General features: G+C 40.7%; 2 protein-coding genes across 2 annotated transcripts in view; both read right to left on the reverse strand.

The window, feature by feature from the left end:
- The window catches only part of ARSB (arylsulfatase B), a gene marked incomplete at its 5' end in the record, with an annotated part of 64,767 nt that extends 60,437 nt beyond the window's left edge, over positions 1 to 4,330 (reverse strand). The window contains 2 exons of the mRNA XM_082301384.1: positions 1,109 to 1,295; positions 4,052 to 4,330. Of these exons, the coding sequence (XP_082157510.1) occupies positions 1,109 to 1,295; positions 4,052 to 4,330 (466 nt within the window). The remainder of the gene's footprint in view (positions 1 to 1,108; positions 1,296 to 4,051) is intronic.
- Positions 4,331 to 10,054: 5,724 nt separating this feature from the next.
- The window catches only part of DMGDH (dimethylglycine dehydrogenase), a gene marked incomplete at both ends in the record, with an annotated part of 40,190 nt that continues 37,084 nt past the window's right edge, over positions 10,055 to 13,160 (reverse strand). Inside the window, 2 exons of the mRNA XM_082301297.1 lie at positions 10,055 to 10,270; positions 10,940 to 11,074. Coding sequence (XP_082157423.1) covers positions 10,055 to 10,270; positions 10,940 to 11,074 — 351 coding nt within the window. The remainder of the gene's footprint in view (positions 10,271 to 10,939; positions 11,075 to 13,160) is intronic.

Genomic DNA, 13,160 nt, shown 5'->3' on the forward strand with positions numbered 1-13,160 from the left:
ATCCTCTGAAAAATAATGTCACATTAGCCACCCAACAACCATACCCAGAGCCAGCCTGTCCTGAGGCTCCTGCATTAGGAGCCTGCTCAGTCCCAGGGTGAGATTTCACAAGTTACAGCAGCCTATCCACACCTGTGCCATCAAAAAGATCCCAAGTTCCCATGAACGGATGAGAGGAAGCACAAGTGTTTAAGAAATGAGCTGTTATATTCTAACCACATACTAGCTTAATTCCGTTGTGAAACCATGGCCATCAGCTCCCTGAAGAAGGAAAAGAGATAGACTAGCCAAGGGAACAGTTTTTCCCACCTAATGTTTGGACCAACATAGTTTATAAAAAGTACACACGTAACACAGTCACACTCTTCACCTAAGCCTGAGGTTAGACAAGAGCAACACAGACTTCTGCACTGAAATGAACTGTTTTGAAATTCACTGTTCAAGGAAATTGGCTTAAGAACAACCAAGTGGAGATGGACCTCTTTGAGCTGTGCAGAATGACATGCAGAGCAGACAGCCCAAGTAAAGTAACAGCCATGACACTTGTGCAAAACTAGTAAATGTGGAATCGACACTGGGATGAGCCCAAACCACACAAGGAACAACAAACAGTGAGTAGCTGCAAGTTGCTCTGCAGTAATGCACTCATACTTGGACAATCTATTGTTTAGTCTGAGAGTTTGACTTCCTAACTTGTGAGTTTTTGGGCACTACTTTATAGAGGCTTTCACACCATCTCGTTACCAGCTCTGGAAAACCAAAGCTACGCAAACTGTAGTCCCCATTCCCTATTCCCCTGGGCTGCTGTAGGTAGGAGACAGAGAATTTGGAATAGAAGTAAGTCTGGGAAGGAGGAAGACATGAGGCAAGATGGCAAGAGAGAAATACCTTACTTGGAGGCACAGTAATTCCAATACTTTCCCCAATAAGTTGTAAAGCTTGAGCATACACATAAGGCATCATCATTTTTTTAAGCAGTGATACTTCAGAAATATGCACACCCAGGTATGGCTTTGCTTATAGACTAACAGTAAATCTGCTGTTCTTACGAGAATGGGGCATCCTTTTTAACACTGCATTTATTGCCCACGTTAAATCAAACCATTACCAAAGTAAGTGTCAAATCCTCTGCGGGTTGGAAGGCATTCTTTTCTGTACATCCCTAAATGCCACTTCCCCACCATGTGAGTAACATATCCCGCCTCTTGAAGTAGCTCTGGGAGGAGTTTCTCATCCAGTGGCAGACAGCTGGGCTGGCATGGCCAAATTATCTGGTGTTGTAAGCCTGTGTGGATCTAGCAGAGAAAAGACGCATGAGAGATCACTTACAGTGCACCCCATGGGTTAATTTTACAAGCAGGCCCAAAAAGAAACACAGCTGCATCAGAGGTTAGCATTAGTTTTAGGGGCTCTTCATTTTACCAGTGCAGCACTGAAGATGATGAGGAAGCTGCAGGTGGAGGGCAGGAGTTGCATGGAGGAAAACAAGAAAATGGCACTGCAAGAGTTAACATCTTCCCAGGCATAAATCAAGCACAATTTTAAAAAGCCCCAAAACAAGCCAACCTCAAAACAAACAAACTCAAAGCCTTTTATGCTTTTAGCTAGAAATCTAATAGGGAAGAATTACCATTACGGTCTGTTTGAAGGCTAAGGACATCTCAACATGGAGTGGGAAATTTTAAATGGGATTGAAATGGGCAAAAACACATATGGCAGGTGAAGCTACCAAGCTTTTGCCTGTATCAGAGAACAGTCACTGGAGGAAAGGCTAATAAAAGAAAACTATTTTTCTATTACTCTTCTAAATGGATATTATACATACATTTATACATTTATTTGCATGCTTTAAATGAGTACAAGCACTATAAAAAGCATTTGGATATGAGGATGACAGAAGCTTTACACTGCCTAGATCTGACATTTAATAGTTCTTATTAACAGACATTTAATAGTTTAAGAGTTTCCAGTCTCACTAAGTGGTGAATTTCGTATCTCTTTACAAAACCATGACTGACAACAATACTTCGAGTAGTATATGATGTTGGATGTAAGGAACCTCCTCAGTTACTGATACTATAAGCTGACTTTTGTCAACTTCCCTGTCTTCTCCACAATCAAAAAGGCAATACCCTAAACCTTAGGCCTGCAAACATACGTATACAAGTACAAATATCTCGTTTCTAGCAATCTGTGTGTGTGTCAAAGCACAAAGCCTCCAAGACCCCCTGGAGCAGATGACACCAGATTTTATGACTCCACTAAGCACACCAGTGTAGCAAGCTGCACGATTAGCTTTCAAAGCATTGCTTTAGCAACTCTCTGAACTGAGTTTCAAAACAAATAAGCCCCAATCTTAGGCAAGTGGGTAAGGAGGCCCTTTTCTAAAGGGCCTACAAGTTACTCATTTTCTATGAGGAGGTTCCAAAAATTAAATTTTAGTATAAATTTTATATTATATACAAAACTATATTTAAAATATTTTAAAATGCTGTACTACAGAAAACTTAATTAATATACAGAAGGACACAAACTAGCAAAGCATTGTAATTTCTTGCACTGTATCTGGAAAATGAGAAAAAAGAGAAGGAAGCAATAATTTAAAAATATATAGCTATCTTAGACCAGTATTATTGCTTTTCTTTCATACAGATTGCAAGGTGGCTACCAAAATTCCACCTCCAGAGAGGACCAGATTTAGGTTACTTTCTCAAGTCTCTCAGCAACTGTTAATCATATCCATGGGTAAAACAATTTTTTAAAAAATCCCTCATATTTTCTGCATAATATAATTATTTACTGCATAATTATTGCTGCACAGAAGGTATCCTCTATTAAAAAAAAAAATATTACTTCCATTTTCTAGTATTATTTTACTCATCACAAAGATCATTAAATTATCAAGCCAGATGTATGGGATGAATTTAAATCCAGACTGACCTATAGATACTTTCAATGTCCACTTTCAAGATGTGATGCAGCAATGGCCCATGCCTTAGAAAGCACATTCAGATTACGAACTGTATTTTAAAAATAGTCACTACAAAAAAGTATTCTAGGTTATTGAATAGAACACTTAAAGAGTTGGTAAAGATAATGCAAATTGCTTCTTCCTTTTCATCATTACTCATTCTTGGGAGTTTCCAGGAACAGGACAAATGTTGCTTGGAAAAAGTGTCACCTAAAAACCTGCCTGTGGTAAGGGAGAGCATCCACTAATACAGGATTGACATTTATTTTCTTTTATTCAGAGCAGTCTCTTTGGCAAATCACTACGGTTAACATGGATGTGCAGGACTTCTTGAGAGAGAGGGGAAGTTTCTGAAACACACTTAACCCTTTGTGAGTTTCTTCCTTCTGTCCATGCTGCTCTTCCTGCCCCCCACTCCCCATGTTTTTGCAAAAATCACAAAAAAGGATGGGAACAGGTAGAAGTATACCAGTATTATAACACCCAAATCTTATACCTGTGGAACTGGGGAAAAAAATTTTTTAAAAAGTGGAAAAAATCAGAATAATGACTACCAACTATCTGGTCACCCAGACTAATGAGCATGCTGTGCGTACTCCATCGAGGAGCAGAACATCTACACCTCCTACCAGGTGGAGGTGAATGTACAGCTTGTGACGCATTTAAGCGCTGCACTGGAAAACATGTTGCAAAAACTGAACAAATGGTGCTGATCTGCTTCTGCCTGCGTCTCGACCGTGCGCCTGTCCAGTGGAAAAAATATCCAAGAGTCAGATGACTAGGGCAAGGATATCTCCCACGACAGGCTGCCGTGCCTGTTAACCCAACCGAAGCACAGAGAGCACCTCGGCTTTTCTGGCACAGAACGATTTGCACTGATTCCATGTTCAGTTTACTCCCGAGCTCGCAGACAAAGCGAAGTTTGCGTTTCCGAGCAGCTGTTACCCACAGCGCAGCCCTCTCCCCTGCGCAGCTGCACAGAGACCCAGGGAGCCCCAGCGACACGGGGTACGGCCAGAAGAAAGCAGGGAGCAGCCGCAGCATCCCCGGCAGCGCGGGAGGGTGGAGCGCCCGCCCTACCTGGTAGCGGCCCGAGAGGAGCTGGCTGCGGGACGGCGTGCAGAGCGGCTGGGTGTAGTAGCGCTCCAGCCGCACGCCGCCCGCGCCCAGCGCGTCCAGCCGCGGCGTGCGGATGGCAGAGCCGTGCCAGCCCACGTCGCCCCAGCCCAGGTCGTCGGCCAGCACCAGCACGAGGTGCGGGGCGGGAGGGCGCGCCAGGCACAGGGGCAGGCGCAGGCACAGGGACAGGCACAGCAGCCGGCCGAAAGACGGCCACAGCGCACCCGCCCGCCGCGCCATCCCGCCAGCAGGAACTGGGCCGCGGGGGCCGCCCCGCAGCCGGCGCTCCGCCCGCCGAGCGAACGGGGCGGTGCCGGGGCGGTGCCGGGGCGGTGCCGGGGCGGTGCCGGGGCGGTGCCGGGGCGGTGCCGGGGTAGAGCAGGGGAGGGCTCGGATGCCGCTGTGTCCCCGCAGGGGTGGGGGTCGCAGCACGTGCCGAGGGTGACAGTGGTGCAGCTTTACGCCCGTGGGTTTTGGTATTAGTTTAAAAAAGAAGCCGTAAAGGTGTTGCCGGTGTTGACAAGGTATGCAACCCGCTGATGCTGGCGGTCCCTTCTAATTTTGTCTTTCTCCAACTCCTACATTAAACACCCGGTTTAAACCCTGGAGCCTTTCCCAGGGGCACCAGTGAACTATGTGCAAGCTTGTGTCTCAAGTCATCTATGGTTTCAAGGAAGTCAGTACAACATACGAGGACCGGACAGAGTGCATTGTGGTAAAATTAACTGGACTGATACTTCTGCCTTCACAGCAGCTCATCCATCTTCAGTACTGCCTACAGAGCTTATTCTGTATGTAAGCACAGTGAGGCAGCTGCAACACACACATGGCCTTGCTGCTGGCCAATGTGCAGGACAGCCTGGGAAAAAACAATTTCCACCATCTCTGAAGGTGCAGCTGAGCTGAGCGAGACAGCAGTTATTCCTGTTGGAGAAACTCTCCAGTCAGCATCAGCTGCTAGCACGCACACATGCGCACACACACACACACACAAAAGAGAGAGACCTGTGTGTCTTCCCTCCCTTTTCAGCCCCCAACCCCCTGCAAAATCATGAGCAACCCAGTGCTTTTTTCTCTCCATTTTGCCCATTTGGGTGAGAAGCCTAGATAGAGGTCTGGCTGTAAAATGATGCTTGTGACTGTTACAGTATAAGAAGGAAGTGAAGTAACACAGAAACAGAAATAGCAGCAGTGTCAAAAGGGCAGTTTCTTCAAACCATGTAATCATCAAAAGCAATATTGCAAACAACCACTACCTTAGTTACAATCTTGATGTAACATCTAAGAGAGTGAAAGGATAGAAATAGCTGTCAAGTCTGGTCAATTTTGTCCACCCATGGAATACACATATATTTCAGTGTCCAGTGGAAGATGAAACACCCATATGTTTCCCATTTAGCTGGAATGGTAAATATATGTATTCCCAAATTTATGTAGCCATTTGGTAACAGGTGAAAGAACAGTCCTCATTAAAAGTTGTTTTTCTTGGTTAGAAAGTCAAATATTGAGTATACTAGACTCCTGACTATTTCCTGACAAGTCTCTGTAGAAAGAAAGTTCCTGCTTGTATGACTGAAGTCTAGTGGATAAGCCTATGAAGCTACCAAGCTGGGTTTTTTTAAATCCCACAGATTTCCCTGCTGGTTTGAAAACAACAGCTATGATGAGTGATGTCAGCTTTTTTTGTACAATGAGAATGTACTAGAGTCTGCAGTCAGTACTGGAACAAGAAGCAACAGTACTATCCTAAAGTCAGTTTTCTCTGAAGTAAATTCCAGGATCACTGACAAACTGGTATGTGACTATGAGTAGTATTTTCTTTTTTGAAATGTGATTCACACTGTTCAAAAGCTGCAAAGTTCTGATTTATCTTTTTTTGTGGTTCAGATCCCATGACCAGTCTCAAATGTCTCACTGAACCGCTTTATTTTTCTAACTTCTTCCATGTCTTTATTACAGGTAAGTTTCATTCAAATGTTAGCACATTCCCACAGAAACCCTTTTTGTTCTCTCAAAATAAGTACTTCAAAAATCTGCACAGTGCAGGTGAAACTGGACATTTTGAAACAAAGTTCATAATTTCTATAATTCATAAATTCTTTCATTTCACCTTTAATACTTCCAAGGTTATCACAGTGTTCAAGTGTAACTGAATTCATATTTCCTTGTAGAGAAGTGTCAAGAGTTACTGGTTATCCTGCTCCACTAGAACTGGATAATCTTGTTGCCTGACCATAGTTAAAACATTACATTGAACTGTCTTGAATATATACTGCTGATACTGCACAGTCACAGTCTGGATATTTCTGCCTGTCATATTTTCTAATATTTTGGGGGTTAATTTAATTTTATTTTATTACTAGTTGAGGGAATTGGAATCCCAATCAGAACAAACTATCTCATACAGTATTCTCTTGAATCAAAAGAATTAATCCAGGAAATGGTCTATGCTCAGTCTCTTATGTTTCAGTTTATCTTTTCTGAATTTGGGGTTGAATAATTTGGATGTTGTTTTGGGATCAGTGAGTAAAGAAGTCATTAGAGTGACACACAAGGTTACGGTATCAGTGTGGATTTATCATGCCATACAAAGCATGAATTGGACACTTTTTGACATAGCACATGCACACTGGGAAGAAAAATTCAAATGGTAATAGTAACATCTACTCTGGTGTGCAAAAACTCTGGAGATGGAAAAATATAGGAAAATGACAAAAAATGTGTCAGAGAAAACTGCTTTTTACATATCCTGATCTGAGAATTTCAGAAAATGTCCTAGATGACCAACTGTCATTTTTTCACCTCATTGCAGTTGTTTCTCCTCTGTTAGCTAATGAGGTTGAGAAAGACTGTAAAGAAGTCTCTGCCACTCTTTCTACACTGGTATTTCTGTTTGACTGGTTAGAAGCTCTCTTGAAACTCAGATGTGCTACTTAAACATTCTTGCTTCTATTCACTTCCTCTTGCTGCGTCTTGGCACAAGTTTAGGCAACACCATAGCTCAATCTGTAATGAAAAGAAGAAGTGACAGGAAACTACGATAGCTGCTGAACATTTCCCCCACCCCATTTCTTCAGGTTTAGGTACTTTTTTTTAAAAATAACCTTAAAAATTTGACTTATGTACGTGAACCTCTATGTGGGCACGATTTGTAAAGCTTTGTCTTGATATTGTTTCATTTATCTGTGCTGTGCAGAATGCAATGTTGAACTGTTCTGATGAATAATCAGTAAGCTGACTTGGGTATCAGAGCAGTAAAAAAGAAGCCAGGTCAAGTAGGAAGCACTTTCAAACATGGCTACCAGCTACAGCACTTCTAATTCTTGGCCGTCCTTGCTTAAAACTACTTCTGATGTCTCTGCTCCTGAATTCATTGCTAAAGAGAAAGCACAGACATTCTTCAGAAGTAACAGAGAGCAACAAGATACTCCATTTGCCTTATATGTGGTCAGTGAAGTTGTTTTAGTCTTGTAAGTTGGCTGCAGCAAATAAACTTTATATTGCCTTGTCCCAGAAACATCATGACACATTGTTAGCTTATCTAAATCTTGAAGTTAAATGAAACTTAGAATCATGGAATATGCTGAATTGGAAAGGACCCACAAGACTCATTGAGGCCAACTCCTGGTCCTGCACAGGACAACCCCAAGAATCACACTCCATGCCTGAAAGCGTTGTCCAAACACTCGTTGAACTCTGACAAATTTGTTGCCATGACCATTTCCCTGAGGAACCTGCTCCAGTGCCCAAAAACCCTATGGGTGAAGAACCTTTTCCTAATATCCAACCTAAACCTGCCCCAGCTACGCTTCAGGTCATTCCCTTGGGTTCTGTCACCAGTCACCACACAGAAGGGATCAGTATCTGTCCCTCAGGAGGAAGTTGTGACCTCAGCCACTCCTCATACAGCTTCCACTAATTGGCCAAAGCTTGATCTTGGTGAGACTTGGGTGACAAGAGCTGTCAGTGAGAAACCGACAAAGAAATCAGTGTATGGGCCTGTGTAATAGTACACTGTAAAATGAGAGAGGTCTGCATCAGCTACATGGAGTAATGGGGTTGGGAGGTTACAGCTGGAAATGCAGTACAAGCTCACGGAGGGTACAGCTTCTGAGTTCACTTGGCTGTGGAATTATATCTGCTATTCATTATTCTTTGCTCAGGCTGCAGAAAGCCTCTCCCTTTTGCAGTCAGATTGATCTGGTTGATGTATTAATCTTTCTTCTGAGTCAGAAAAGGAGTTACAAACCTGATTGTAACTGTGAGGCTGGGATAGAGAGGCATTGTTGGAACACTTTTGGCATAGCAAAGCTAATTAGGAAAGTATAGGTGAATCTGTCTCAGAGTAACTGTTGCACTACACTCCAGGATGTGGTATCTAGTGAATTTGCATAATCTTGGGAAATACTGAAATTCAAAACCGTGTTCCTAAGCATAGCTCTTTTCCTCCATAGTCTAAGCAAAACCATTTGGCATCATGTTGTACTTCAGATTTCTTAACTTTCAGAGACACAGTGGTTAAGCGCCTCATTACAAATAATGTTATCTTTAGAAAAAGTACCAATCTGATGGTTCAGCATAATAGAACCAAATCACTCATGAAAGTATAACAGAGAATAATTTCTGAATGGATTTTTCATTCAAGATAGTACTACCTGCAAACTGGCAAAGCTCATGTATTTAATTTTGACCTGCTTTGTAAAAGATATTTGAAACAGCACAATGTAATGTCAGCTTACTTTATCAAGAGTGAGTGTTCATTACTCAAATTATGTTTCTCCTGGTATATACTATTTGTACATTTGCTTCTTTGCTGAACATTTAGAAGCACCAAGTCCCTTGAACAAAGTGCATTTCGGACATGACACATACATACTTTGAAAACATTTATCTATAGCTTAAAGGAGAGCATTACTAAGCAGGAAATTTTAACATTGTTATTCAGAAGAATTGTTGAGCGTATTATTGAATTCCAGAGGACTGTTTTATTAATTTAGTGCGTTCCCATCATACACACTCCCAATCCTGCTTACTTGGGTTATTGAATATTTAACACTCAATAAAGCTCCTTTGCTCTGACTTTAATTGTATTTTTTCATTGTTAGTATTTCTGTGTAATAATATATGGCTCTTACTGTTGCTTCAATCTATAATTACCAGTAAAGAAAAAGTGACCGTCTTTGGCACCAGTCTAGCTCTTCAGATTTAATACAGTAAATCTGTAATTTAAGCTTTGTTCAGAAATCAAATGATAACCTACTGTTTGTTGTAGGATATTACATGTAATCTGCCAGAGGATTTATGTAAAGCAGTGAAAAATGGGCTTCCTACAACTGTTTCATTGAGAAGAACTAGATTTTGGTCTTCTGTGAGAATTTCTGCCAGGCTGACACGCAGAGAAAAAATGCCAGGAATTCAGTTTGCCTTTAATAATGCCTTTATTATTTTAATGGTGGGATGTCTTTCAATTCTTTATGAAGCACTCTGTGTAGAACTAGTGATATGATTTTATGGTAAGTTTGCTATTCATGTTGTAAAGTAGGCAGGATAAGCTACTTTACCTCGAGGGCAGGCAAAGGAGGAACTGTTAGTGTGAGGGAGGGGGAGTAATTTGCTATTGGACACTATCAAGAGCACCTTTCTCATATGGATTAATGCAGATCTGACAGCCAATGTGGGAGCAAGCCGCATCAATGATGTACTCATTCTCTGCCACTTTCTGCTCACAAGTGCTTGCTGCTGGGAAACAGAGCACACAGTGGTTCATCAACTCTGCTCAGCTCTCTAATGTGAACAGCACATACAAGGAAGTAGGACGTAACGCCGTGGAATTTCTCACTCATGTATGGCATTGAAGATCTTGTATTTAGTAATTTGCAAATCTAAGTAGTTTAATTATCGTAATTTTATGCATATTAATGGTACTATTTTCTACTGCACAATTTTCTGTATCTTCATCTGTGTTTATATTTTGGGACTTTCACCCTTTCTCTGAAGGCGCATTCTCGTTGGTTCAGTCAGCACCAGTGGCTCTTGTATAATGGTTGCTGGATAATTTTTACCTAAAAGTTCAATTTCCAATTTCTGTCCAACTTTGCTGAGTTCCATGGGAACATATGCAAAAGCTAGACTCTGCTGAGCTCCGTAACTGAAACATCCAGATGTGGTATTGCCAATAACCTGAAAAAAACCCCAAACCAATTGTATTTATTTTCAAGACACAGCAAGATTTTCTGAAAATTAAACCCCAACCAACAACCCAAACAACTAGACGTCTCACATTTTGTTTATACACTTCAGATATCAAGCAAGTTTCAGGTGTTTCATGCAGTTCATAATATTCTCAACAGAGAATAACACCACCTGAAACTGGGAATATTTTGCTCCTTGAAAAAATAGCCTATTCTTTTTATGTTCAGTTAAGTTGTCACTGGAACATGTACAATACACTTGCATATGTTTATTATCTATAACAATGTAACTGCTAGTGACTATTTCAACACATTATCTGTGCTGAGGTGTGGAGCCCCAAACTTTACTATTGTTTCATTTACTTTAGGTATTGAAAGTGTTCTTAGGACAATGGTGAACTTGCAGAAAAAGAGAATGGATGACAATACTTTGTCTCTGTTCCAACCCTAGTTTCAGAGACTTGATATCATTTCACATCTTCTCTGTACGTATTTAGGTAGTCTTTACTTTTGCTTGAAGATTAGAGTGGTTATCATAGCTTCAAATAGTTCTGTGCCAGTAAAATAGAAATAATGCATTCACACTTTAAACACAAAGATTCTGTTCATGCAGAATTAAGACTGATTTTTTGTAACATGAACTACAGTCCTTCCTTGCCTTGCCATTGTGCCACACACTTTCGTTTCCCTCTGGATCAACATTATCTGTTTCCAGGGTGAGATATACCAGTCGTCGTTTGAGCCCCTTTTCTTTAATCTGCTTCAGTGCTTGTTTTCCTGTAAAGTCTGCTGCCTGAAATAATACAAGATAATGATGATATACATTTATTTGGGTTCTCCAAAATTTTTAGAGATATAAATATCTAAATGTATCTCAATGTATTTGCCTGTCACTTAAGTATTTTGTATGAAATACAGATGAAATCAAATCTTTGGCAGATAGTATATCTTGTATCTTGGTATTTTTATACTGGTATATTATATCTTGGTAACTTTATTCATATATTAGTTTTCCTAGATCTCAGCCTTTAATATCCATAATTCCAACGTAGTAGAAACATGTTTGTAGTGAGCTGTGTTACAAGACTACCTGCTCAGTTAGGGTTGTAAGCCAGAAGATTGTACATCATTTCAGTGACTACGACAAGAAATGAATTCCAATACTCAGATCCTAAAGCCTGGGCCTTGCTCTGTCAACTCACTGCCTTTTGGTGCCATCATCAACTTATGACAGTAACCTGTCAGTATTCCATTTTGGTGTCTCTGCCAGGCTTCACAGCTGGCAGTTTAATCCATATTCTTGTTTTAAGGTAGGTATGGTTTTTTCCCATATCTACCATTTTGTGGGATAATGCAGCACGTTTTGTAAAGAATACTACTGTTGTTTGGAGTTCCCTTTTTCAGCCTGCTTAGAAAGGTACAAGCAGATTCTCATTCAGAGTCTTCTTCTCCAGAAGAAGACTGCACAAATGTATGACAAGTATGGAGGTAGTCATTGGCAATTCTCTGAACCCTCAAGGGTATGTAGGACAGTATTTACTGTATCTGATCCCATTGAGCTGATTCCACTAGCCTGATTCTATCACAGACTCATTTAGGTTGGAAAGGATCTCTAAGCTCTTTGAGTGCAATTTTTGACCAATCACTGCCTTGTCAACTACAGCATAGCACTAAGTGTCATGTCCAGTTGTTTCTTGAACATCTCCAGGGATGGTGACTCCATCACCTCCCTGGGCAGGCCCTTCCAATGCTTAACAACCCTTTCTATGAAGAAATTCTTCATAATGTCCATTTTTGCTACTATGGCATAGATCAGACAGAACAAAAGAACTGTATTCAGCTAAATTACCAGACACCCACCAGCCTGCCCCATGGGCAGAAACATAACAGAAATTACAAAGTCCTCTAGCTTTTCAGCTTTTGCTTCACTAGCAGTGAAAGCCATCTTATGGCAGTTGATCTTAGGTCTGAAGCAGTTATTATATTAATTTGATGAGTGTTTAAGGGAAAATAAATGAAATATTGTTGAAGTCTTCAAAAATACTGTTTCTGTTCTTTAATGTCAATAAAGAATTATTGCACTGTCAGAATTACAAGCAACATGTACATGGAATAGATATTATAGAGTTAGTTCATGTGTTCTTGTAGTTCTTCAGGTTCACATACATCTGTAGACTCAGAAGAAATTACTGAAGTGATGAAGAGATTTTGCACCATGAAAGGCTAGGCTCTGTAAGCAGTTGTGAAAAGCAGCTTATGAATCAGTTAAGGAGCAGTTAGTCTGAAAGTAAAGGTGATTCAACTGAGGATAAAGCAGATACTGTACATAAGGATCAGAGCTGGCACCCTTTGGGGAAAGAAGGCATGAAACACAGCTCAGACCAGAAAAAAACCTGTGAGGATTCATTTTAGAATATAATGTCAAGATGCTGCGCAAAATATAAAGGAAAGATCTCAAACCAGACAATAACCATCTACTGGTAGTTCCCTCTCATTTTTCTACTACATGATATTGGCAACTGTAGGAAATACCTACAATTAGAAATGCAAATAAGACTGTATACCACAGCATGACTCACAGACTAAAATGCTTTGCATAACAAAGAGAAATACCAAGAAGGAAACATTCCACAGGGATACTTAGCACTGAATCCATTCCTTCCTATTCATGCAAATGTAATATCAGGTATTTACCTGCATAGAACACAACTTGTGAGGAACTAAACACAAGTATTCAAATGCAACTTTATATATCCTAGGTATGGAAACCACTAGAGCAAGCAGCTAGCAGGCTTTAGAATATGTCTAAATGTGGACATTTTTTGCCTGTTGGTTACAGATACAAAATTTAATTCTTTCCCAATTAATTTTAACTGGGC

Source organism: Coloeus monedula (assembly GCF_965178545.1).
Source record: "Coloeus monedula genome assembly, chromosome: Z".
Lineage (NCBI taxonomy): Eukaryota > Metazoa > Chordata > Aves > Passeriformes > Corvidae > Coloeus > Coloeus monedula.